Genomic DNA, 27,426 nt, shown 5'->3' with positions numbered 1-27,426 from the left:
TCTAGGCGTGACGTGTTTCCTGTTGCCAGTTTTCGCCTAGTGTCCCCTCTAGTTGAATTTCTTTCTCTATGGCTGCGCTATTCCCTCTTTCGTTACCTGCCAGGCCCTCATGGCCCGGGCACATAATCAACTTGTGCTGGTGGGCTATCTTATACCCAAGGATTTTATGAATGCAGCGTGGGGCTCTCCCCATCATAAAGATCCGGCGTGCTACCTGAGAGTCTGTAATTACTACCGAGCGTGAGCCTAACATCTCTTGGGCACGGAAAGCCAGGGCGATCGCCATCGCCTGTGCTGTGTCCGGCGAGTGTGTGGTTGCAGTTGAGCAGGTTACGAGACCAGCTTCGATGTCGTTACCTACTGCCGTTAGTGCGTATCTGCTTTTTTTTCCCACAGCATGCGGATCGGTGAAGACCACCTCACATACTGTTTTTGTAGATCCTGGACTCGCGCTTGTCGGCGGCCTTGACGGTATTGGGGGCTCATCCTTTTGAGGATGGGAGCAACTGCTATGTTCGCCCGCACTTCATTTGGTAGGTCCGTTAAGAGGGAGCTTTAGCTCGGGCGCTCCTTTCTAAATACATGTAAAAGCAGAATTCGTTTTTCTCGGCAACCACTGCACCAAATTTGACGAGGTCTGTAGCATTTAAAGGAAAAACTTAAAATCTAGTGACTGTTGGTTTCAAATTTTTATTTAGGTCGTCAATATTTCATTAAAAATTGGCGAAATTCAAACATTTTCAAAAAACGAAACTATCAAGTTTACAACTCTGTAACGCAGCAACGAAAAATGATAACACAATTCTGCGAATTGCATCTTACAGTACATCTATAGAGGACAACACTGATATGTTACACATGAATCTGAAAAAATTGAGTAATATGGAAATACAGCTTTTGCAGAACCCTTGTACACGACGTAACAAAGTCATGTAAGATATAAGATGACGCACCGAATTTGTCCGCTTTCAGTGATCTAATGGATGCCGTTTACAGAACCGCGATATCTATTCTTGATGCAGAGCTATGAATTTGTATACTTCGTCCTTCTCTTTTTTTCAAGCTTTCGAATTTTTGAAAATCTTTTTAACAAAATACAGGACCTAAAGCGAAATTCCGCTTCCAACAGTCACTAGAATTTAACTTTCTCTCTCAAATGCTACAAATTTAATTAAAATTGGCCCAGGGGTTATCTCACAAAAACGCTTTTGCGTTTTACACGTATTTGAATAGGCCGCGTCGGAGTTGGGCCAGAGCTAAAGCTTCCTCTGAAGTCTTCGTTTGTGTACTGCGGGTGCTGGGGGAAGCCCAGTCTGCTTAATATTGCCTCTATGATATTGCTCTTCCCGATCAGGACTTGCTGAGGCGCTCCCGTTGAAACATCCACACTGCCGCCTGCCGTTCAGCAAAGGTAATATGTAGGCCCAGAGCTAGTAGCTTTTCCGGGGCTGCCTCATTTGGGCGGTCCAGTGCTGCCTCGTAGCCAGAAGCTGAGAAGCACAAAACAAGCATTCGAACTGCATATTTGATTGCTAGCCCGCGAGAAATTCATAAGGACGTTCTATACCGCTTCTCGTTGCATGCGTCCGCAGCGTAATGGTTTCAATAATTAACGGACTTCTGTATTAGAGGTCCTGTGTTCCAATCCTGCTGTCCGACGGCACTAATAATGTTTATTCATTTAGTACACATTACTTTGTCGAAAATGACGATTTCACAAAGTCACGAAGCCGCTTGAAGCCAGAAGGACGAAGTATATATGCAAATGCATGTACAGTGCGCGTCACCCTTGTGTAGAACGCGGGAACGGCGGCCGCCGGGGCACTCCGGAGACAGCCAGCGACGTCTTACAGTAGCTTCTGGGCTCGAGATAAGATGCGTCTGGGCATGCGCGGCCGATCGACGCATCTAATCTCGGGCACAGCGACTACCGTTAAACGTCGCTGGCTGGCTCCGGAACGCCTCGGCGGCCGCCGTTCGCGCGCTCTACACAAGGGTGACGCGCACCGTACTTCTCATGCTGGCTGAACCATCCCGATTGCAGCTCTCGTAAACATTCCAGTTCCAGCGCTGCTATGGGTAGGCCACACAGAGTTAGGGCTCCCGAGGAACAGCGTGAATACTAGGAAAGTCGAAGGGGACAGAAACGTCAATGTCAACAACGGCGTCGCGCACGTGCCACAGATGAAAATCCTGCCCGAGATGCCGAGCTCAAGCGCCAAGCCAGGGCGGACCAGGACGTTCTTGCTCAAGAAGCTCAGCGCGATTGACAAGCCCGGCAGGATGAGGGTGTACGCGCCAGAGATGCCGAGCGCAAGCGACGAGCCCGCCAAGACGACGATGAGCGCCGGCAAGCTGAGGACGCTGCAAAACGACACAAATGCCACGTGGATCAGTTGGCCAATTTCAAGGGAGCCAACTCCACATTCAAGCGTCAGTTCTTGGGCCACGCATCTGGTGTATTGTGCAGCTTAAGTGACCGCCTGTGGTATGAAACTGACTTGTATATTTCGAGAATAAAGGACACTGTGAGAAGGAAACGGCTCTCTTTATTCTCCGGGATGTGTTTACCAACGAAAACGTTACGAACTTTAGAGTGTGGACTGCGAAAATTGTCGTGGAACCCATAACGATCTACCACAGCGCTTACAAAACGATTATCACTACCATTACTCTAACATAATAAAACATTTCATACTTCTATCAGCAGATGTAGTAGCCTGCAACAGCTTCGCTGGACTACAGTTGGACTAGAGTGTACTAGAATACGTTGGATCATGAGTTGGACGGACGTCCACTTTCGCAGGGCCGTAATCACGGTCCGGGATGTAGGAATTGGAATCGATCAGACAACGCTATAGATCCTATTGCATTATTATAGTTGGTAGTAAATGCACTTCTAGCTTTTTCCTTGCTTGAACGTACGAAATTTAGCACGCGAAAATGGCAAGAAATGCGGGAATTTTCACGGCGGACATTATGGATATATTTATGAACTGCACAGCGTCATCGATATCAACTCAAATGAGCGCGCTTTCTGGATGCATTAGGCTGCTAGCTTAGTTTAGAAGTTCTTGTTTACCGGATATTACTTTGAGCGCAATCGGTGTCTTCGCGATGGTTTTGTGTTGTTCTATGGAAATTTGTGTATATGCTGTTGTGCTTTGACATATGGATATGAACGGTGCCGACTCTTACGCAAAGAACGATGAAAGCGAGGCGCCGTCATTGGCGTTCAAGTTGCAGTTGATGAACACCGGCCAGTTTGGTAGTGACAAGTTATCCCTTGACGCTATCCGAAAACTTCACCGTCAAGTGCAGTACGCCAGAGCATCCGGCGTGTGAGTGCCGTTGCAAATTGCTGTGTTCATACGACCATATTTTCCTTCCAGAAGCCGTTATCTGGACGGTTTGTCTATGCAACATCTCAAGGAAAGTCGACATATGTAGTGTAAGCTCTCCGCATGGTTTATCGGTGCACTCAAGTAATTTTCCCTTGGTATATCATGTGATCGAGGACCTGATTGGGCATGTATGTGTAAGCTAACTGTTCGTTCTATAGCTGGCAGGTTGGTTAGCATGCTCACAATTCCGCTAACAATAAACTTGCCGCTGTAAGTTAACTGAAACGATGCATAAAGACCCATACTTTCTTGTCGATAACTTGTGTTTGTGTCATTGCATTCTAATCACATCTGTGAATGTGTGCACTTGACAAATTTCAGAAATGGTGACCTAGCGGTGCTCATAAATTGTGTAGTCCACCAAGTGTATGTTTCGTGGAAGCACCTGGGAATACACACGCTAGATGTTTGTGTTGCATGAATTCGTTTATTAACGAGAAACAAACAAGATGACAAATGTGTTTTTTCACTCCTGCTATAACATAAACCTCCGAAGGAAGAAATTGCAAAATTATGCATGTTAAGCCCGTGGTAGGGCAAGTTTCAAGAAATTGAAAATTGTACTCTATAAGAATACCAAGCTATGGGAATAGCGCTTCTGTCAATCTTAACACTATTTTTGCTTCTGATGTGTCGCACACTCATGGGAGCATAACAGAAGCTTATTCCACCATACTTTTCTTTTGATAGCCTTGTTTTCATTTCATCAATCTGTGTTGCTTACTGTACATTACGGATTAGTCACCAGTCTATATAAATAGATACTCAAGAATCTGAGGCTTATACGGTGAGTATTACTGAACATGTTTATTATTTTTTTGTGTCAAATGATATGCTTATGCTATTCAGCCTCTGCATCATTTGCAATGCTTATCATGATATATCCATACTGCTAGCTCTGAACATAGTTCTGGGCATACTGAATGCGTGCATCTAAGCAACCGCATCGCAGTTACATTCCTAACATGATCAATATCATATGACATCTAATGAAGAGGATATAAAGCATATGTACACGCAGTGAAACAACCTGGTTTTTAATCCACTGTGTTTCTTGGTCCAGTATTTCTGCACCTTGTGAGAGCTTGCTGTTGAAACATTTTGCTGAGAAAGGAAATAGTCACGTCGACAGCTTGGATGGTAAGACTTATGCTTACTTATGAAGAATGCCATTGTGACACTTTGCTTCAGTACCTAATGCACATTCCTTTTGCACCTAGGCCTCAACAACTTCTCGAGTGCTGTTACCCACTCTGCACAGACCTCAAAAAACTGTGAGTATTCTATTATCACTATTACTATGCAGGGTTCCTCTTTTTTCCCCCGCAAAGGGGCTTCTTTTGTACAGCTGAATAAAGGTTTCGCTGAATTTTATATGATGCATACATCAACTGCTGGCATTACCCAATGGCAAGCATTGATAGTGAAAATGTTACTTTGCAAATTTTTCCTGCAGGTTGGATAGCCAGCATTTATGAACTTAAAATGTGATTGACTTCTGTCAGTTATACTTTGATGGGTCATGCAAATTTGATTTGTTTGAGTCATGCAATGTTGAACTTAAAGGAAAAAATTGCAATGTGCAGTGACTTTTGAACATGACTGAATAAGACACTTTGTTGAATTCACCAGCATTGAATTAATGGAAATCAAGCCTTCCAATTAATGGAAGGCTTGCAAGCTTACCAACTAAAAGAAACAAGCGAATATTTCTTTTGCAAGAAACAGAATCACTAGATGAGGTTATGCATTCATTTTAGTCCTGAACTCGTATCAAGCTTGCACCATATGCTGGGCATTATCATTATTTATGCGATCATTGTACTGGGTTTTTTGCAATGATTGATAAGGCTTCAAATATGCATACTTCGGAAAGCAATTTATATGAGACAGCAAATATAGTGTGAAAATAATCAGAATCTATCCGAATTTCGGTGATTCTGCTACGAGTCCTTGTGTTCACTTTTGGACAGAGGTCCATTAATTCCCAGCTGAATGATGAACTTCCGCATTTTCTTTTTTGGGAGATCTGTACAGGTGTGACTGAAGGCTCTAAGCACAAAAAAGCATGCCTCCCGCCCTCACTTTGTGAGACCTTCTTGTTGTCCTTAATGGTACAAGTTAAAATTTATCTGAAACCACTTTCAGCTACTTCAAAAGGATTCTATACTCGCGGACAACTTTCTGTGGCAACGAAGGCAAAGCTACGGGCACGTGCCTGCTGCACATGTGTTACTGCACCAAGTGGTCAAGCAGTGTTGGACGGTGCTTTTGGTTGCTCGGAACAGATGCTGAATCGATGCAGCTTCCAGGTGCGATGGTTTCGCGTTTCCCTAGACACGGAAGGGAAAAGCCGCGAAATGAGTTAACCTTTACTCTTAGTGGTGTGTTCTGTCTTATTTAACTGTTGCTAGTAAAATGTTTATGTTTTGTCTTCCCCAGCCTAAACGAATGTGGATTAAAACACAAGACTCTTTTCAGAAGTGCTGTCACTTGTGCGCGACGCGCTTTGCCTCCGTAGCTTTCCGTTCATTGCCATAGAAAGTTGTCTGTGAGTATAGAGCTTCAGTATTACTTTGATTATTGTCAATGGAGAGATGTTGCAATACATGTTGGCTGAGGCTCACGAAATCGTAGCTGCACTTAGTTTGGGAATCAAGGGGGGGGGGGGAATCATCCAGTGCCGTTTTCCTTTTGTTGTCCTTTTGTGCACTCTTTCTGAACAACACTAGCCTGAAACCCAAGGTCATTTGAATATCCACGTATAACAAACATTTCTTAATTTGTTACAGATGCTGATCAGTGGCGCTCGCAGCTTGTGAAACTAAGTGACGAGGAGCTTTTAGGATTCCTGCCCGACAGCCTCGGCAATGACCAGACTGTGAGACTTACTGTCACTTTTGTTTGCATCATTATTTCCAGGAGTGCTATGCGCCTTCGAGAACCACCTGCTGCTATTTGCAGAGGCCCTTTGGTTTGGCCTAACATTCTTTGTTATACTGTGTTCTGATATTGTGGCTTCATCCTACCGCATTATTTCGTCATACAGTTCTCTTTAATGGGACAACAAGCAAAAAAAAGATATATCATAAGTCAAAGCCAAGAGTTTTGTGCTGTAAAATAAGACGCGTCACTGTTTCTCAATTCTTGCGTCACAATCTGTCATTGCTCTTGTTTTCAATATTTCAGGGAGGGGGCGATGCCAGAGATGAATATGAAGTCTTTATCGAAATGATGAAACGAAAGCCCCTTGCGCCAAAAAGGTCAGGCAGTATGCTGGGCAGGAGCGAGCCTTCCAGACCTTTGAGAGAAGTGCAAGCAGTCAGCACAACAGAGTTGCCACTGAGAAACAAGCCAGTGAATGGCACAGCCGCATCTTTAAATTTCTCTGCTGAAAGTTCCAGACGAAATATTGGAGAATCTCGGCAGAGTAGCAAAGTTCATCAGGAGGGAAAGCCAAGCCCACGAGGTATGTGTAGGAACAAAAGTGTCCTCTCTGTTTTCTTAGCGAGTGCTAAGTTTTATATTGCAAAAGGAAATCTTTGTGGCATCACCACTAGGTTGTGCAGCATGGAGTATCCATTTGATCTTTCGTAGGATTAAACAGTTGAGCTTTGCATAAAAATTTACCTTGGTTTACCATATCTTTCACTACCTAACATGTTCCGGTTAGTGCCTGTTCAGCATGCCCTGCTGCGATAATTCGCTTTTGAAGCAGCACTTTTGCTTCCCCAGATATCTTTTTCAGCCCTTAGGTTACCATCAGTTTTGCAGATGGTATAGCCAGGTGTTGTATTGGTGTATGCCTGGATTCCTTTATTACCTCAAATAACTATGGCAACAACTGTAATCACGTCCCTGCTGACATTTGTATTAGTATTAGCAATGTTGCTGCGTTCTTTCAACAACACGCTGACAGAAATCTGTAGTTCTTCCTTGCTGAAATGGCTGTAGCCTTTGAGTGTGCAGAAACTAGTGAAACGAGACTTGCCTCCCAGGGGAGACCTTTCATGCTTCCGTGCAGGTTTGTGTGAACTTGCCTCAGCTATTTATTCTCCGCGTGTCTTTCTTTCTTTTTTATTTTTTATTTTCGCTCCCAAATTGGATTCGTTCCCTCTCAGACGTAATTTAGTAGCCAATATTTGCAGTTTCATCTGTGGTCAGATGATCAATGTGTCATCATTGGTTCTAGAACTTTTTGCAATTCACATGTTGACGTGTCTGGCATTGATTCCCCTGTTTTCTGTAGGAAGCGTGCCATCCGGTGTTCCCACCTTTCTCACAGCCAGGGAGCAATTGGTAAGCACTGCCTGGTTTCTGAAATGTGGAGACACCGCTTAAAAAGTTATATGCATTGTTGACTTTTTCTCTTGTTCCGTTACACATTGCCAGCCAGATATGTCTTGCTTGGGTGAAGAGCTGATAGGCTTTTCCTGTACTCATGCACAAATTGTCTGCAGTGTTAACTTTTGTGCGGTTTGTGTTAAACCCTTATTATTTTTGCAGCAAGTTGAACAGCAGAAGACCAATGGAGGGCTGGCTCGTAGCTGTAGCACTAAAACCCTGGGAGGAAAGTGAGTCAACTTGTGTGCATGTTGCTTGTGTGTCATAGTTAATTAAAGCGTACATTAACATTGTATTTGAAAAAAATGCATGCAAAGTGTCGTGCAGATTGGCTGTGCTGCTGGCATAATTAATAATTGCTAGGCAGTTAACATACTCTCTCTTTTGCACTCTGAAACAGAGTTGTCACCCTCAACAATTATAGGTGCATACGTGGAGTTTAGTTCACTTTACAGGAGCTACAAAATTTGAGAAGCACTCAAGGCACACTAAATTCGAGCTCCTCAAGGACATATGTCTTTTGAATTATCTGAACTTTATCATATGATTATGGACTTCAGCATGATATATGGAACCTATGAACCAAGACAAGGCTGTTGCCTAATACATTACCAGATATGCACACAAATCATATTTGTGTGCTTTGCTTTAGAAAAACAAAATCGTGTTTTTTCAACAGAACGCATGGCATCAAAAGTTCTGAAAGGAGCACAAAGTTTGATATGTGACTAATGCACTGATTGAAAAAAAAAAAGCACATACTGACTTCTGCTTAATTAAAATGTAGTATGTTGTGTGTAACACCGATGACATTCACAAAATATAAAAAAAGAAAATAAGAAAATATTGATAGTTTAGAGTAGATTAGTAGTTGTATCTAGACTGCCCCTAAATGACCTTAGGATTTTTTTGTCATTACCTTTGAAAAGAACAGTGTCAGAAGAGTGCCCATTTGAGCATCATGAATCCATTATGATGCAGTTCTTTGTTTCAGCTGTGGAAGCATGCACTTCTTCAGATTTAGGGATTTCACAGCCACATAGTGGAAGTTAAACTGTATGTGACATCTTCATTTTAATGTGTGAGCAAGAAATAAGTTGTATTGCACGTTTGAGCAAGATGAAAAAGGTCTCTAATATGTGCTTTATCTGATAACCGGTCTCACTTGACAATGATGCTGTCAGTCACATCCAACTGCTTGACACACCCCAATGGCAGCTCTTCTGACTGCATGAATCATTTCAGATAAAATCACGAAATTCAGTTTACTCATAGATTGGTAGCTGATAGCATGATAGCTCCAGACCATAACTATGTCATTTTATCATTTAATTCTCTTATTTCATTCAATTCTTGACATTACCAGAAAGGAGCCCTCCTTTAAGTTATAACGAGATCATGGTTTAATGTGTTATAGTAATCTTATTGTTATGACCATTTTATTTTGGGTAGATCCCAAGTAAAATCATTAAACTTAAAGTGGCTGATTATTTTGAGCAGTGTGTTGCTATAAGAGTGAGCACAGCAACGCTGAAAACCCTTGCTTTCTCAGGAGAAGGTTTGAGGTTTAAATGTGTTAAAGGGTGCCTTGCTGCCAATAGTATGCATAAGTCTGCATTACTTGAAGCAGAGGCTTTCTCCAGATGTGATTCATTTTTCTTTCGGTGGTTTTTTGTTGCAGAAGAACCCTGACCAGCAAATTTGTGCAGCCCTTGCTCCGATCGAATGGAAGCAATGCTGCTAGCTCGCCGATTGCATCCAGCATTGAGAACTGCAACGGCTTGGAGGAGTGTGAAGCACTTAAGAATATAGACGCTAAGCTGATTGAGCTCGTCAAAAGTGAGGTGAGCAGACGTTTCGATCACGAATGCACAAAAAGTTACGGCCGTCAGACTGTTGCGGTTCTCTCTCCTTCCATGAAATTGCTACGTTTGTTTAAGTTCTGGAACGTGCGGTAATGCATCCCAGCAGATTTGCATGCTGCACAGATAACACGCAGATGTTGTCTGTACACCCACCTGCACTAATTAAGCTCCCGCTTTAGTTTTGAAGTGCCTTTGCACATGAAACTTGCTGTGCTGTTTTTGCCATTTGCTACTGTGGATGCCATTAAAACGGTGAATTTCACCACAGACAACAAAAACATTAGCTGGCCTCTTGCCAAATTAGGAGAGTTGTTAATGATTGTTCATTAATTAGACCAAAGTGCACAGACCAGAGGAACGGGGCAATCAGGTTGACACTAGAGACCGTGGAATATATCGCAACACTAAATTCAATGACCTCCTTCTTCATAAAACGTCTTGTCAAATATGTGTGTGTCTATTGTGACAGTAAATCTGAAGTTTGAATAAGAAGTGGGCTAGTTGGGAGGTCACTGTGTGCAAACAATGTGCAACTTGGACAATGCATTGATTCATGTATATTTAGTAGGTGCATTGTAATTGTGAAATATTCAAATTGAATCAGTATGTTTGATTTATGACACTATGAAAAATTCCAAGAGATAAATTTTGTTGTTTTCATCTTATTGGATTATCTTATTGGATTGTTGGACCTGATACGCTGGTAAAACTGACAGCCAGTGTTTTCTATGAAACAATAGGCCTGATACATTGATAACTCGTATTGGTCTATTAGCTTACAAGCGTATTGGTAAAGCAATGAAAGGGGCTAGTTTGCACATGTTTATGATTACATTGCGCTGTGTTATACACTGTTGAAAAATTACAAAAGAAAGGGAACAAGGATTCAGACAGACGAAGCGCAATCTGTGTCTGTGTTCTTGTTTCCTTCTTTGCAACTTTTTGCCAGTGTAAAACTCCGCACAACATAGTCGTGAAGGTCTATTGGTGTAGATGGAGCACTTTGTGCCAAAGCGCTTCGTTCTACAAAAGTGGATTAATTGTTCATCTTAAAGCAAACCTTTCTAGGCGAACCCTCCCCAGCTTTGCTGACCTTGGTTGCTGCTGCTGTCCTGCCAAATAGCTCACACACAGGACGGCACTCGTATAACGGATTGTGGCCTTTGTATAGCCCTACTTGTACTACCCCTGTAGATGTGCGGGCAGCCAGCTCTGTTCTCTATGAATTATGCAGTGAAACAACAAGCGCTACCTAAATGTCCCCAGTACAACAAATATACAGCTCAGAACACATAACTCCTTCATTAAAGTGAAGCCTTCTGTCCCTTCTTTCTAAATGTTTGAAACATTTGCTTGGTCGGCTTCTTGCCGAACAATACTATTACCAGTGCGTGTTTGTGTCATGATCACTACTTCTAATGCTTCGATTAGGACCCACAAAGCATTTTATTTGTCTTATAGAACATTGTAGTATTGGTAGTATTGCCCTGATAGAAAAAGCTACAGGAGTGGCAGAAAGCTCTATGCAACCTTACGTTTTGCTGTTGCACGTGTAATTCTTGTACAGTACCATCAGAAACTTTAATTGGAATTTTCCCTTGGGTAGTAAGCAATGGAGGAGTTTTACAAGGCAGCTTAATTTGTAATTATACATAAAGGCACACAATCAAGAAGGCCTCCATTAAGGAATGCACCATATCATATAACTGCGACTATAGGCTTAAAGTTTTCATCTCAAACTACTTTAGATAATGGACAATGGCCCAGGTGTTCACTGGGATGACATAGCAGGACTGGAGTTCGCCAAGCAGAGTGTCAAGGAAATGGTGGTTTGGCCAATGTTGAGACCGTGAGTATATCGCTTTCTGTTTCTCCAACGCATAGATGAGTCAGCCGTATAATGAAAGCAGTTTAAAACTACATCTGCGAGAAGACAATAATGGTCAAGTTGCATGGGCGAGTAAATGAAGGGATGTTCACTGCATGTAGAAATGGCACATGGCTGAACAAATAAGAAAATTTTTGCTTGCTTCCTGTAGAGTGCATTGAGAACACTAGCAAGATTGAAACAGGCTAGTATTGAGCTGCTGGTCGGTGTTCTTCAGTGACATCTTCACAGGTCTGAGGCAGCCTCCCAAGGGACTGCTTTTGTTTGGTCCTCCAGGCACAGGAAAGACACTGATAGGTATGTCTCATCAGTGCACTTATCTCATCACATTTCACAAGGCTGAGTAGGCAACACTAGTCTGAAACAAAAAAAAGGAAGAATATATTTTTTTAAGGTTCTTTGGCATTACTGACCAGGTTGCGAGAGGTGCCCATACATTTGTGCAGGCTGAGTACTTGTTATCCACATAGACTTCTCAGTGTGGATGTTGGCCTCACCTCATACCACGTGGTATATTTTACTGTTCTACTTACAGGAAAATGCATTGCCTCCCAGGCTGGCGCAACATTCTTCTGCATAAGTGCCTCTTCCCTGACATCAAAATGGGTACATTTTCTGCGATTTCTCCTATTCTGGGTCACATTACCACAGCTGAATGCCTCTACAATGAAATGACCTGTATAACAAAGGATTCCATATGCTCAGGCTGAATTCTTGTCTTTCGCATATTTAGTGAATTTTTATACAGTGAAGGCCACTACGAGTTTCGCCTGCACAACAAAGAAGTTTAAATGGGCCCCAGTGACTGATTTCTTTCTTTACAACAAATGTAGTGGCACTTCCACTGAGCTACATTGCCCGTAGGGAGCACCGATAACTGCCACAACCAAGACTAAGCACCTTGACGAGTGTGACTAGTTAAGTTTAATGTGACAACAAAATAAAATGTAAAAATTAATTCTTAAAAATGAAAGAGAAAGGAACAGCAACCATTTGGTACAACAGTCTTCACATTCCCACTCCATGGCAGCACAAAGTATAACAAACTGTAGGTTTGTGGGAACTAGCAATGGAAACCGACACTAGCGAACTCTGTGAACAAGCTCAGGCACATCAGTGAAGCCTGCGGGTGCAGCAGACCATTAGAGAGCTGGTGGAATGACATACTCTGTACCTGTACCTTGTGTTGCTCCCGTCGAGCATGTCATCAACCTTGATGTTTCATAATATGGGCTGCAGTCACACATTTTGTCAGACGAATTGTGCGGAAGAAAATTTGCAGCTTCTTTCACTAAACATGCCTAAACTTACTTTTAAATAAAGGTTTTATTTTGCTGAACATTCTCATTAGCCTGCTCTATCGCGAGAGGTTCAGTGTACAATATTTACAGCTAAGCGATTATACAAAGGATTTTGGAGGTTCCAAGATCATGGTAATAAAAGGTGTTTGCACATGTGTTGCATCACAGCACCACATTTTGAATGGCGTGTTTGGACAGTCACTGCAAATCTGCACGGGACCGCTGATTATCGGGTTAAGCTTTGTTGTTTCATGAAACACCAGTGCATTAATGCAAGCGTGAAAGCACAGTCTCTCAAGACATGTTGCCATGTCTTTTGTCCAGTGAGAGTTATCACTTACTTTCATAGAGTTATCAAGTGGTTAACTTATCACACTTGCTAAAGATGTGCATGCGGTAGTTAAACCTTCAGAATGTTTTCTTCACTTCGACACAAGCATCGGCCTATTATTACCAGACTGTATGCAAGCCCTAATCACTTGTACATTCTTAACTTGTCATGACCACTGCCAACTGCTCTGAAGTATGTGATGCTTGTAGAAATAGCAGATAGCGGCCAGACTTGTGCAATGTTATTTGACTTGACACTGCAGACCATGTACTTTGCCTCTTGGACACAAGTTAACCCACTAAACCATTTTATTCTCCCAAGTAATTTCTCATTTGTCTACAAGATCACTGCCCCATGACATCTGGCGGAGGTGCTAGGTAACAGTGGTAATGTGCTGGGATGTAGTAGTGATGTACAAATTGGGCATGGTACTACAGAAGGGGGTCCAGATTCAGTGAGCTTAAAAACAGATGTGTTTTCGTTATCTAGTCAGTACTCTTCTGTAACACTGCATACAGTAATTTATTCAATAAATAAGAAAACACTTTAAGAATGAAGCCATTGCCTCCATGCCAAGTGTGTATGTGAATGCCCTTAGTGAACGAGTAATACACAGCGACAGTCTGGAAAACTCACTTATAAAAAAAGAAATGCATTTGTTCATAGTTCAGATAACCTTTCTTTCTTGAGTTACTACTTTCATTTTTTTTTTCCGCTTGAGATAAGTCCAGGAGGCCTAAAGGGTAGCATTTATCTGCATTTAGTAATGAACTAGTAGAGTGTGTAATGACTTCCACATAACTGAGAGCACTTACAAAAGAAATACGATTTACTCAAATGCTGTAGACTATCCTATGTTGAATGGTTGATTAGGAGTAGACATTTAACAGGTGGTTAAGACCACTAATCAAAGCCTAGTTTGTGACGAATCATAGTCACTGCTACAATGTGCATTGGTACAGTAGCGTAGTTGTGTGGCTAAGTGCAACAGGAATGAGTAGTGAAAGCCAACTTGAAACTTTCTTGGTTAACCATCCGTCTACCTCTCCATCTGTGCAGGTTGGTGAAGGAGAGAAGATGGTGCGAGCACTGTTTGCCGTAGCAAGGAGCTGCCAGCCCGCTGTGGTATTCATAGACGAGATTGACTCCCTTCTCTCACAACGCTCTGAAACAGAGCATGAATCCTCGCGGCGCATCAAGACAGAGTTCCTCGTGCAGCTGGTGAGATGTCATTTGCATGAAAAACAGCATTCAAGAGCAGCTATATGCACAGTTCGAACAAATAGCATGCAGAAAATCAATAACTTGATTACTCCCTGCAACATGACCTGCTCTTTATTCTGCCATCACTTATGTGTGCCATAGGATGGAGCCAGTACGAAAGGAGATGAGCGCCTTCTCATCGTGGGTGCCACAAACAGGTAAGCATCTCTTTAATCTTAAGTGCTGTTTGTCCAAGTTATTGTCAAGTTGCATGCCAGTTGAATTTGAACTGGAGCTGATTACCGGTACGGGGGTGAGAAACCGTCAAGATACCTTATCGGCAGCTTTTTCTTTTCACCCCTCCATGTACAGAGAGAGATACATGATATGCGAATGAACAATTTAATATGTAATTTGCCAACTTCGGTGTGGCAACACTGTCATATAAAGTTGAAGCTTGTTGGCAGTGCAAGTTATTAACATTCTTCTTGATAACAAATCAGAGAAGTGCCCTTACATCATCACATTGATATTTTAACTTCCACCGCTACTGCATCTATTTTATGCAAGGGGTTCCAACTGTGCTGCTAAGCAATTTCCAGCCATTTTCTGAGCTAATTTGATGTCTGCAGTCATGTCTCAGCTTCATCAGGGGTGTTATACCAACGATCTCATGTCCTTGAGCCCATCAATTCAAGTGTACCTTGTGTAAATGTAAAGCATACTGTTTTAGTTGTTTCACACAAACACTATGTGGCATACATGCTTGCTCATGTGTTGCAAGCACATTGGCCATGTTGCTGGTATACAGTATGCCATTTACATTACAGAAGTTAAAATAATTGCACGTAAATCAATGTGTCTTTGTTTCAATTGCAGCACAAAAGGAACTTTTTCTTCAACAATGAATAAGTGATGTCGCAGTACTGCAAGTACTATCTCATGCACAGGAAAGAAAGACTTCTCTACCTGAGACTACCTTTACAACATATAGGATGCCACGCTGCACAAATTTGTTTTTTGTTCAGAGATTAGCTAAGTTTCATTGTACTGAGCAAGCGACGTCATTACACTTACATTGCATTATATTACACTTACTGCTGTAACGTTGGAAGTCTAAATACGAAAATCATATTCAGCTTAGATTTATTTTAAAAAAAGGAAACATTTCAATTAAACATAATTTGTTTTGTAGGAAGAGAGAGGGGTGAAAGAGTGCTATCATGACCACTTCTGAGATTGTGGAGGTTGCCATCTTTGTATGCCCCTGATAAGAATAGTACCCGCCTTGTCACGTAAAAAATTTCTCCGTTGGCTGTGTAATTTTACAAATTTTTTTGCACTGTGCAAAAATGCATAACTCTCTCCCGCCATCAAGCACATTGGTCACCCTGCAAAACACATCAGTGTGTTGGGAAACAGATGGCCGCAGGCGTGCGTCGTTCTTTCATGCAGGCCTAAAGAGCTTGATGAGGCAGCCCGGCGGCGCTTGGCAAAGCGTTTGTACATCCCTCTGCCCGAAAAAGCAGCCCGGCGGCAGATGGTGTGTCGCCTCCTGGCTCAGGTGAAACACTGCCTCGGTGACGAGGACATTGACGCCGTGGCATCGCTGACCCAGGGCTATTCGGGGGCAGACATGGCCCAACTCTGCAAGGAGGCTGCCTTGGGGCCAATCCGGAGCCTCAGCTTCGAGACCCTTCAGCACATCACAGAACAGCAGGCAAGGGCTCCACCTGTCACTTCACTGGCGTATGCTACAGTCAAACCTGGTTGTAACGAACATGGGTACAAGGAATTTCACTGTATATTGTGCGAACAGAAATGCAGATCCCACCCATATGTGGGAATCATGGGTTATGAGCGAAGCTTTCGTTGATGTTTGACTTAATTTGTCTTCAGTTCACTTCTGTGTAGCTAAACGTTCCTTGCTTAATGCTCGCACTGGTCCCATTCTGTTCACTTCACTTCTTTCTCCACACTCGGCAGCTTTTGAAGCCAGCTTTCTCGCTTTTATGTAGCAGACCTCTTCACATTTTGCATCTTGTTTTGCTCATCTATTCAGACCCCTACCCAGTGGCACATACCCATTCTAGGAGATTAAAAAGTTATTTAGTGTAATTGTGTGAATTATCAAGAATTTTGATTTCTCATTGAAGTAACGACCGCCTCATCAAGTAACTTACATCAAGGGTTAGAATTGTTATTTGCCACAGTCAATTTTTAAAAATCTGGTACATATAAAGAAAAAGCACCCTTTAGGGCCATGAAAAAGATCAGCTGTTTGTTCTGAAGGTATCAGACCTAAGATGCCACAGAGCCACAAAAGCATCTTGATTTCAAACTGTCAGCTCTAAAAGCAATTTTTTTTCACTGCATCATTAATTTAATTCTACACAGCAGTGGTATGACAAAAAGTTGACATCGTGGCACGTCTGTAGCAGTTCCGGCAAAGGCGACTTATGCGTATCACAACAAAAAAGCTGAAACAATTTAATGGTGTTACTGTGTCTGTGCGTTCAGCGCAAGCTTTTTGTGAAATGACGATATGTACAAACAACAGCACAGTAGTCATGCAAATTGTAGAAGTTGTTTACGTCTCCATTCTGGGCGCTCTCACGTCACTTGGGAACAGCACTGAAGCATGTTCAGCTGAGATACTCTGCCTTCAGCTAGATCCAAAAGTGGGGTAGGATCTAGCTGCTTCAAAGCAGAGGACTACTAGAACGACTAGCCGAATATATAAGTTAGCCTGTGCCAGCTCAAAGAGGACACTGTTCTCGACACATTTCTAGGTTCGTCCAGTGGCATTCAAGGACTTCGAAGAAGCGCTGTGTCAAGTGAGAGCTAGCGTGTCCCAAGATGACCTCCACGGTTACGTCGAGTGGAACTCGATGTACGGCAGCACACCGGCAGTTCCAGTGGCCGACTAACACAAGTTATTTTAAGTTGACAAGCGTTTTTGTCTGTACATAAGTATATACAAATAAAGATGGGATTTTCCTGCTTCTAGCATGGCCAAATTCATGGGCCTACCACCTATGAAATGGGTGGCAGTGTTCAAGTTCTCCACACAATTTGCTTCCGAAGTTGTGCTGCAGAAGATTGTCCGAAACAATAAACAAGCAATTGGTGCACTCCATTTAATCGTCAATTCCATTAAATATATTGTACAAAGGTGGAAACATTTAAAGAACATCAACTGTAGACACCAGAACAACAACAACAAAAGAAAAATAGCTCCGACTCCGGCAACACGTTTCTGCAGTAGTAAGTGCGAGGATGACTTCACTATCGCAACACAGAACAGGCGCACGCAGTCTGGCGAAAAATAGAGATCGGCACACAATTTTAATACTGGACTGGAACAACTTGCAAGGAGGCCTGTAAGTCCGCAATAGGTTAACTCAGATCTGCACTACATAAAACTGTGTGTCAGTACAATCAGAAAAATTAATGATAAATGCATTTGCAAAGCAACAAAGCTTATTTGAGTGCACGTAGGTCGATGTCTATCATCGTGTAAATACTACTGCACACATAACTCCTGCACAACAAAAGAGCTGTGCTATTAACGAAAACAGGATAACAAGTTCGACAACGTTGCCATGCAGTGCCTGTGCACTTGCACTAACTGCAAGTTTATCGCCAGACAAACTAGATCGACGTTCAGATCAAGCCAGTTACATCAAAACTCACTGCAGTTTCAGACATTTCATGCTGTTTATAATGTGTACCTTTTCAGAAAGAAAAACACATCAGATCTAAGTACACAGAATGTCAAGAAACTTGCAGATCTGGATTACAACAAGCTAAAGCATCGCAATTATATTTGGTGGGGAGAAAGGTGGACTAGACAAGATTGCAGTGAAATATGTAATGCTGGAGAACTGTGGCGACAGAAAAAACCGATACAGCTATAATAATGACACTTCAACGTCCAGTGCACATGCCGTCAAAAATTTGTGTTCTCACTTGTTATGGCACGTAAATCTAAATATCATTTGTGTGTGCACACGTTCCTGCTTAACAGTCTTGCCCCAGAGCGATGTAACAAAAAGTTAGCAATGATAGGTAAGGCACGGCATCAGTTGCACATCTCAGAGACCATCAGGTGAGGTGACCGAAAACTGTGCAACCCAGGGATGAAATTGAAACTTAATGGTTAATCTGCAACACATTTTTGCTCCACTATATCCTTCTTCAGACGTCGGTTATTTCTATATGTTAAATCATCACCTTTAATGCATTCGTTGCACATTCTGCGCTGTCAAAGCAGACAGCAATGAAAAATGTTGAATTTTCCCATGATTATAAAGCCAGAAATGTTAGCTTCTGAAGGCTGAACATTAAAAAATGTTTCAGGTAAAAATGAAATCATTTCACACGTAGTGAACTTAAAAATATCCAGCCCTTTTGAAAACTTGCCCGATAAAACTTGTCGCTAGAAAAAAGAAAAGAACCTGACACATGACCATGTACTGGTGCTGCCAACAAGCACAGGGACAATATTGCAGAACAGACCCACCCAGAAATGTTATACATTGCAGCAACATCGTTCTTTGAACATCAATATTTTCTATATCTGTGATGCTGAGGCATTATATTGGCGTATATTGGTGCGTACAATCGCAGATAAAGCACCTGAAGAGGATATGAAAGCTCCGCCCAGTCTTGAAACTGTTTACGTTTAAGATTAGAAATATTAGGACCGGAGATAGATTCCAAGGGTGGGGATGGGTGCTGAGCACTTTTAAGCTTTCCCTCTGCAGCAGCAAGGAAACTGGCACCAGCTTACTTGGCTGAACAACCTGTACAAAACATGCACCTCCTCCATTCTGAGAATGGGCTGCTAAGCACAAGGTCGCAGGATCGAATCCCGGCCACGGCGGCCGCATTTCGATGGGGGCAAAACACAAAATCACTGCTGTACTTAGATTTACGTGCGCATTATAGAACCACGGGTGGCCCAAATTATTCTGGAGTCCCCTACTACAGTTAGCCTCATAATTAGATTGTGGTTTTGGCACATAAAACCCCATAATTATTATTATTCTTTTTCATTCTGAGAACAACCCGAACCTTCCCCTAGATCAGGACACTTCAGTTACATAGAGTCTGAGGCTAACTCTGCCCCAGTCTTTCAAATCACCAATGCCCTATTCAAGGTCGATAACATTTAACAGAGTGTAAACGTAAGTACAATAATACCACACCAGTGGAAGGGCATTGCTTTGCACCACACAATGCTTTCTTCACTCTCCATGAGCGCGTGCTCAAGAAACAACCACAGGGTAGGACGCTAGTACCTTAACTGTATCATCACAGCTGTTTCACAATGGTCCTAACAAGGAACATGATAACAAAAGTACACAGTTAAAGTTAGACTTCACATGTCAAGAACAGCGAAAGAAAAGAGAAAAAAAACTCGGTGGCACCTAAGCGATTCTTGTGATGTGTAAATGTGAGAGCATAACTTGTCGCTGAATGTATCGCCAAGTTGCAGCAAAATGTTGCTTAGTGCTGCTACGCTGTGTTTCCGAGTGCAATATTGCTGCTTATGAGGTCGCAACAACGCAAGACAACAAACTGTCCATACTGCGATCTGTCGGCCGAGTTTTATTTGCAAAGTTCTGGTTAAAGTAGTGTTTCATGCACATTGCGTTGAATGTTCTTTCTCGACGACACTGCTTTTCAGCATTATGACACCACTTTGCCGAGCGATGACAGTACTTTACCGAGCTGCACCATGGTGTTGACACTGCGTTTCTTCATTGGGTTCGTAAGCTACCTCCACCCCATACTATGGGGCGATGTCGGAGTTGTTCAACGGGTATCTGAAGCGCGTTGCATTTTATTCGCCGTCATCGTCCATGGACTCTGGCGACAATGTATGCAGGCCCCCGTCAACACGAAAGGCAGATCAAGTGGCTGCAACTCGCCCTGCTCACTCCGCGACCGCTTGCTCTGCCATCTAGTTAATTGGCCGCCAGGCAGAGACCATCATATTCATCAGTGTCACCTGTTGCAATGGTGACACAATTAAATGGTGGTGCAGTAGTTAGCGCGCCCGGCTATGGAGCGGTAGCAGTGGCGGTGGGGCAGAGGATCGAATCCTCACCGTGGCAACTTTCTTTTTTTTTAGTTAGACAAGGACGACATAATTTGCGTGCCATTTTTCTGCCACGGCTTTCTGATGACAGCGGGGTCACACAATAAGCCAAGTAATGCTCTCGCATTAAAAAAGAAACAAAGGCTTGCATTTTATGGAAAGGATGTCAAAAACAGGAGACGCATAAAAGTCAGTATGGCTTGCCCAGTTGCCCTTAATGTGCAGCAATGTCGCACCTTATGCAGATCGGACGAGATGAACAAGGCATCACAACATATAATGTGTTGTCGGTTCAGCTATGAAGCCCGTACATGGGCATTGCAGGGGCAACCACTCCGGCCACATAGAACGGCATCAACACTAAAGTGTGCTTTCTATGCAGAATTACCTACTGCGAAACTGCTGGCCACTAAATGGGGTCGCACATGGTATACTGGCAATATTATGAAACAGCCAGTAATGTGCCTAGTAATGCACAACGAAAGCTATGTACTGTAGGCAAAACAACAATCTCAGCCTAGTGATGCTGATCTACATAGTGGCTAGGGAGACAAAAAAAAAAAAAAAAAGTGCGACCAACTGCACCTGCTGTTACTGAAGGTTTACAGGCTAACAAAGCATAAGTGTGTGCATTAAGCTCATATTAAACACATCAATTTTACTGTAAATGCAGATGGAAAAATAATTTACTCACTGACCAACTCAAGCTTGGCTAGGGCTCTTTAAGTGGTGCGAAGGTGCTACCTCCTGTCCCAACCTAAATAGTGAGGATCACAATGGCAGTAATAAAAGTTGTAAAGATACATTGAAATCACCAGCAAACAAGACACGGTAAGCTCACTTGCTCTCCTTGAAGAGCTTTGCAAGATCTGCCAAGAACTCACAAGCCACTAATGCATAATTGTTAGCGTGCATGAATCAAAAACGAAATTGAAATGTATACCAGAAAGGAACGCAACCAGTTGTGGTAAAGCCAAAGTCAACGTGAACTAAAAGATGCAACAAAATCAGCTTGAAGAGTAGCGTGCAAAGTTAAAGTGGTATGCCCTCTGCCAAAAGGTCAGGAGCCAACGGCACTTGAAATTGTCAAGGGACGAAAGATTGTGCACAACTGTGGACAACACCAGCAATTGGCAACAGCAAAACTAAATGGCATGGAGACCAGCAGTCCAGACACTGCACGGAATTCCATTCTACTCGAGTTTAACGTGCCCAGACAGCAGGCAACATGGAACCTGCACTGTTGGCAAAAACAACACCCACTATAAAATCCTGTGCAAGGGCCACACCCATACTACGAATAAAAAAATGAAAATCATCTGCGTTGAACTACTCGAATATGAAATTTGCTGAGGCACGTAGAGATTATCCCGTGCCATGCCATGAATTTCCACCAACTCTGACCCTAATGCGCAAAGTGCAGCCCACGAGCCATGTGGCTCACAGCGCATTGCTGCACTAAAACCATGAATTCATGTAGTGCAATGAACGGCGCTGCTTTCACCATCTGTCAAGTTACAGAATTGGCTATTATTTGAACAGTCATACAGCCACATCACAATGCTCTAATATTTCTGTTACAGGTTGCATTTAAAATAATCGCAATCAAAATCTTACAAAAGGTGCAGCACCCCTTGCGTGCTTTTTGTACAGTAATTGCAGCACGAAGCAAAGCCCCGTGTTTCTCTTGTGGGTTAGACTGTTGGGCAGATTACACACATCGGTTTCCTGCCAACTCATCGGTAGTCTGTCGTGTAGGGGCATGGGGTGCAACGACAAAATGGCCACGCCTCTATGCGGAGTTGGTGCTGCCTATGCTCAGGTTGCTCGCGGTGACATAGTCAGGGGAGTTTGTGTCATCGGAGACGAGCGCGTTGCTGACAGGTGCCCGGTGGCCGTTGGTGATGCAGTTGAAGATGGGCGTCGGCGGCTTGTCACCCTTGTACGAGAGGCAGAACATTGAGTAGTTGGGGTCGCTGGTCACGTCCTTACGGATGTCAAGAAAGGGAGGCAGCAGCTCAGGGAGCTCTTCGGGACTGTGTGTCGTGTACGTCTCAAGTAGTATGAGGCCTTCGCACCTGCAATAAGGAGGAGGACAAGGAACTAAACACAAGGTAGCAGTTCATCGTGTGCCTACAGGCATACATAAGCACTATGAATTGCTTGTTACATCAACATACAAATCTGACCTCCTGTCTGCAAAACTGTGCCTGCTAAAGTAGGGCTCCCTGTTTCTTATGACCAAGGGTGTGATCACTACATCAACAATCTTGCACACTGCAATAGAATGCTGAACTAGTGCTGGCACCACTTCCGTGTGGTGCATCTCTTCTTCCCTAGGTGAAAATAGCCAACGTCTCTTTCACTGCTACCAGGCTCATTAACATATATTATTGTCGAGCAGAAGCTTTTGGTCATCCACAGTCCCCTGAAATGATGCATATTTAAGAAAACCAGAAGCAGCTTGTCGCCTAATCAAAAGGGCACCAGTGTTTCAATCCTGACTCCATAATTGCTTCAGCGTTTCCCTCCCTTTGCTTTACTGACAATGAGTCACAGCTGGCAAGGCTCCTTGCTCCATAAGAGCATGGCTCAAAGCCAGTCAGTACTGACTGCATGTAATTCATGCTTCGAAAACAGATGTTGAGCAGAACAGTGGTGCAAATAATGCTGAAATAACATACCATATTTACTTGCATAATGATCGCACCCTTGAATTTTGTTGTCAAAATTTTTTTTTTCCCATGTAATGATCGCACCCCGAACTTGCTGCAGCGATATGTCGCGTGCCAAGTCTATCTAACGATGATCACGCTTACCATCTGTCGAATGCTGTCGAATGCTATGCCAACGACACTTCAAAACATACCAAGCGGTCTGCACGCACCAAGCATTCTTAAACAAATGCCCCATTTTATTCCTTTTATCACTTTCCGCACTTCCATGAAAAAGAAAGCTACAACCAAACTTGCCTTAGCTTTATTATTTGTAGGCTTTATAATGGTTGTGGTCAACAACAACAACAAAAGGGCACCTTTCGGTTCTTCTCGTCTGCACTCAAAGGCATGCAAAAAATCTCGAGCGGCAACGATAGTAGCCACGTTTACACTGATACGTTAGAAGTGAACCCTATTCATACACCGACGCTTGCAACACAGCTAAGATATTCGCCCACCCTTAGTGGAAACGTGCCGTGTTAGGATAGTAGTGAAGACAAATGCCGCAGTTTCTGCAGTATACCCGCCATGTGTTTCTAAGTCACTGGCAGCTAAGCACACCCATCTCTGTTTCTGTCCCCTCAAAGTGGACATGGCTACATTATTGCTGCAGGCTTGCCAATATTAACGATATTATTAATTACTGATACGGAAGAAATTGTTTCAATGCGCATAATGTACTCGCAAGAAAAAAAATCGCGTTCGGCTTGCTCCGCCGGCCGCCATTTTTGTTTTGGTATCCCGCACTGTTACAGTGGCAGCCGCCTGTTTGTTCACCTGTTGTCATCCCGCAGCAAATGCGGGATGAAAAGATTTTTTTTTTCTTTTGGTGGGAAATTTAACACACGCAATGATCGCACCCCTGAGTTTGCAGCAATTTTTCCGTGGCTACCACACTCTGAAGACATTTACAATAGGATGTGCATTTGCAGGAGATGACCTGCAGCTGATTGGTGAGCAGAGCATCAATCACACCCTATCCACCAAATTTTTGTCCCTGCTATTTGGTACAAATATTTCTCACTATGCATCTGCAACGTCACATTTCATTTCACTGAACTGATTCCAGATTCAGACCAGCATCTGCAAAGCTCTCTAAACTTTCCTTTGAAAGCTCCTTTCTCAGCGCACTGTCATGTTCCCATACCTGGAGTGGCAAGGCTTCTTGTAGATGTCCAGCTGGAAGTACATGTGGTTCCAGAGGAAACAGCGGCGCACCTTGTATACCGTGTAGTGCGAGTCATTTCGCTGGGCCAGCATGTTCTGCAGAGGGTGATCAAAATTATACTCCGGGGTTTAAAGTCCCAAAGTTAACACCCAAGTAATGAGGTATGATACACTTGGCAAGAACACTGCACTGTGATGCATAGTGATTAAGTGAACAGACACAACTATGGCTCACAGGCTGATGTTATCACATTCACAATTGGCTGTACCATCAGCACCGGTTTTAACACTGCGGACACTCTTTCTTATGTTCCAGTGTCTCTGAAAGAGTTGCCAGGGCTTGCCATTGCAAAGCATAAATGAACATATGCAGGGAATGCTCACAATATAATCCCTGTGTGTGATCTGACGCTTCAGCTCGATGGTCTGGCTGTTGATATCAGACTTCCGTATCGTGTGCATGTAGCTCCAGCAATCTGAAGAGGAAGGAAGGCACAGTTAAGGCATAGAAAAAGAAGACACAGCTACAAGCAAAACTCAAGTACAAACCTCCCAAGTGAAGTTAGGGGGCTCAATAAGCCATTGCATACTTAGCAGGCAATGCTGCAATAGCTATACAAGTAGTGTGGTCCTAAATGTCTCACTCCACGCACTTCGCAATGTGGTTGTTTTTCATCAGTGCTGCTTTCTACGAAATAATGACTTCATACACAGGCAAACCTCGATATAAAAAACCTCAGTGTAAGGAAATTCTCAATATAACGAAGTATTCAACTTTCTATAACTTGTCCATAGTAGACCATGTATTCTGAACCCCCAATATATAACAAAGCGTGTTTTTACGCAATTTCAATATAACGAAATTTCACTGCTGATGCAAAGGAATACCATGGCAATAAATGGAAACTGTCGCAGGTGCAGATGGTAAGGTTGTTGAATTATGTGCGGTTGCTTGCGAACGCACTTCTCAAATCGCACGACATAGAGCAACCACCGAAGTGGAGCAGCGTCTGTTAATGTGAGTACCAGTATTAGTACCAAATGCAAGACCTTCTTGCCATCGTGTCTCGTATCAAATCTCAGTGCAATAAGATCCATTTGCACCAATATAAAGAAGTGCAGATTTTAGACTTCGTTATATTGAGGTTTAACCATATTAAACTTGTGGACGAAAGGTTGCATGGAGTCATGCATTGTGGTGCATGATTATGCTTTTGAATGAGGTAATTTTAATCGGTTACATTGGCATTGCGCTAGGGCTAGTTAGTCATTAGGGAAAGAAAGTTTATATTATATTACAGGAAATATTTTACATAGAAAATTACATTTTCTAGAATATTGCACAAGTCCTTTGCACTAAATTGTATATTTTGAAATTTTTGAAGGTTTTTCTGCACGAGGACACAATGACGTTTTATATCACTTTATTTTTTTACAAAATTTTTGTTCGGATATCTCTTTCTAATTTTTTTTTTTTTTAATAAACATGTCTGGAAATAGTGCCACTGGAAAAAAAACATCCTCCTCTACAATTTCATATGATAAACTTTAGTACCAAGCATGCTCTATGAAAGGACAAAAAGTATTTACTAGACTACCCAAAAACTGCTGCTCTTACCGCAGTCAGCGAAGTGTTAAAAGATAGTGGAGTTTCCCTGGCCATAAGGCTTGGGAATTCCCATATACTACACACATTTAAAGATAGGCAGACACTCACTATGCTGGCCCCTCTTGCGAAGCCGGGACTGTGCCTTAGGATTCGAAGTGATGAGATAATCGTGGACAACATCAAAATCTTGATAGGAGGGAAATGCCTGAAAAACAAAAATGGTAAACAATTAGGAGGAGGTGGCACACAGTCACATTACACTGCTCACTGGTATACATGATAATAATATCCCTGTGAGATTGAAGTTTTCTCTTGCTCAGGCATGTCAGATTTTGTGTTATAGATATATAAAGTTGACTTATAACTGTCATAAGTAAGAGCTATAACTCTTTTTGTGTCATAACCTTTAACAGTCCCATAATGGCAGCATAGCTCAAGAAAGAATGGTTCTCTGCAATTGTCCAGCAAATACAATGTTGCGCAACTGCACAATTGGGAATCCTACAATGGTAAATGGAAGGTATGCAACATAACATAAAGCTGTTAGGAAATAAAAAAATTGGCACAGGCTTAGCTTGGCTAAGCCTAGTGGATTGCAAAAGCAATCTTCTGTTCAGGTTGTAGAGTTCCATACTGCTCATCGAATGTGTAAATGCAGTCTCGTCGCCATTTAAAGCATCCATCAGGCTTGCTGTCGAACGATCAGGTGTCGTCAAAGTCGCGTCAGCATTGAGAGCATGCATGATACTTGTAGATGCGGCCAGATCAAGAGATGTTGAACGCATTCGCCTGGCTGCATAATATGCACGCCGTTTAGCTAAACGTTGTTCCCGCTCTTCATCGGTTTCTTCCGCACGCCACCGCTTCTTAGCTGCAGCACATTGTTGCAGCTTCACCTTATACACATCATCCAATATACCGTGGAGGATTCGCTGGGACGATCGCGATGAGCCGAGTTGGGGGGCCGCTTTTCCACAGCTGGCATGAAGTCACGTACAGCGAGCACCCCTCGCGGCAGCGGCACGCAGCCGCAGCATGGAGGATTTGCTGGGACAATCGCGATGAGCCGAGTTGGGGCCCCGCTTTTCCACAGCTGGTATGACATCACACGTAGGTCACGCTAAAGGTCAATGGTGGATTCTCCGGGACGACGGCCAAGAGCGGAAACCTCGAGCAGTATTGCTTTTGCAATAATAAAAAAATGATTTTGATGTGTAGTTTCTAGTCCAGTGCCATTCAGTTGCAAAGCGTCACATTAAAATTGCCCTGTTTTTTTCATTTTGAACTCGATGACGAGAAACAAGAAAAAAAATTTACATTTGATACTTACACTGTCTGGTGGCATGGACCCAACAAGGAACTTGGCTTTGTGGCTGTTGGTGGCTAGCCGATCGCCAATTTCAATACCAATTCGCCGACAGACAGACTGCAATGGGAACAACCGTGATTAGCCTCAAGAGCATGGCTACAGGACACCGCGATAATCAA

General features: G+C 42.9%; 2 protein-coding genes across 3 annotated transcripts in view; one reads left to right on the top strand and one right to left on the bottom strand.

Moving 5' to 3' along the window:
* The first annotated feature begins 2,854 nt into the window (after window positions 1-2,854).
* Window positions 2,855-17,650, top strand: LOC142575961 (fidgetin-like protein 1). Of its 2 annotated transcripts, none has more exons than XM_075685808.1 (15): window positions 2,855-3,341; window positions 4,468-4,544; window positions 4,625-4,678; window positions 6,197-6,285; window positions 6,594-6,873; window positions 7,654-7,703; window positions 7,911-7,978; window positions 9,433-9,592; window positions 11,362-11,462; window positions 11,719-11,798; window positions 12,037-12,107; window positions 14,193-14,354; window positions 14,499-14,554; window positions 15,792-16,056; window positions 17,129-17,650. In XM_075685808.1, the coding sequence occupies exons 1-15, from the start codon at window positions 3,172-3,174 to the stop codon at window positions 17,264-17,266; spliced, it is 1,821 nt and encodes a 606-aa protein (XP_075541923.1). In that variant the 5' UTR covers window positions 2,855-3,171; the 3' UTR covers window positions 17,267-17,650. The 2 variants fall into 2 exon arrangements, with proteins under 2 accessions (XP_075541923.1, XP_075541922.1); XM_075685807.1 differs by having other exon boundaries at window positions 2,858-3,341; window positions 9,430-9,592.
* Ttd14 (TRPL translocation defect 14) overlaps window positions 17,463-27,426 on the bottom strand; it is a 25,904-nt gene continuing 15,940 nt past the window's right edge. The window contains exons 9-13 of the mRNA XM_075685809.1: window positions 27,269-27,364; window positions 26,047-26,143; window positions 24,714-24,805; window positions 24,310-24,425; window positions 17,463-22,523 (exon numbers count right to left, since the gene is read on the bottom strand). Coding sequence (XP_075541924.1) covers window positions 22,238-22,523; window positions 24,310-24,425; window positions 24,714-24,805; window positions 26,047-26,143; window positions 27,269-27,364 — 687 coding nt within the window. The 3' untranslated portion in view covers window positions 17,463-22,237. The remainder of the gene's footprint in view (window positions 22,524-24,309; window positions 24,426-24,713; window positions 24,806-26,046; window positions 26,144-27,268; window positions 27,365-27,426) is intronic.

This window comes from Dermacentor variabilis, chromosome 3 (genome assembly GCF_050947875.1).
Source record: "Dermacentor variabilis isolate Ectoservices chromosome 3, ASM5094787v1, whole genome shotgun sequence".
NCBI classification, from domain to species: Eukaryota; Metazoa; Arthropoda; class Arachnida; order Ixodida; family Ixodidae; genus Dermacentor; species Dermacentor variabilis.
The sequence above is the reverse complement of the archived record's forward strand: the minus strand, read 5'-3'. Positions and strand labels throughout refer to the sequence as shown.

What these genes read in the sequence shown, in the direction of transcription:
- LOC142575961 (XM_075685807.1), top strand. Translation starts at nt 3,172, where the DNA reads ATGGATATGAACGGTGCCGACTCTTACGCAAAGAACGATGAAAGCGAG. An exon ending in ACTAAAACCCTGGGAGGAAA is followed by an intron (nt 7,979 to 9,429) that starts GTGAGTCAACTT and finishes TTTTTGTTGCAG; the next exon opens with AAGAACCCTGACCAGCAAAT. An exon ending in ATCGTGGGTGCCACAAACAG is followed by an intron (nt 14,555 to 15,791) that starts GTAAGCATCTCT and finishes TCTTTCATGCAG; the next exon opens with GCCTAAAGAGCTTGATGAGG.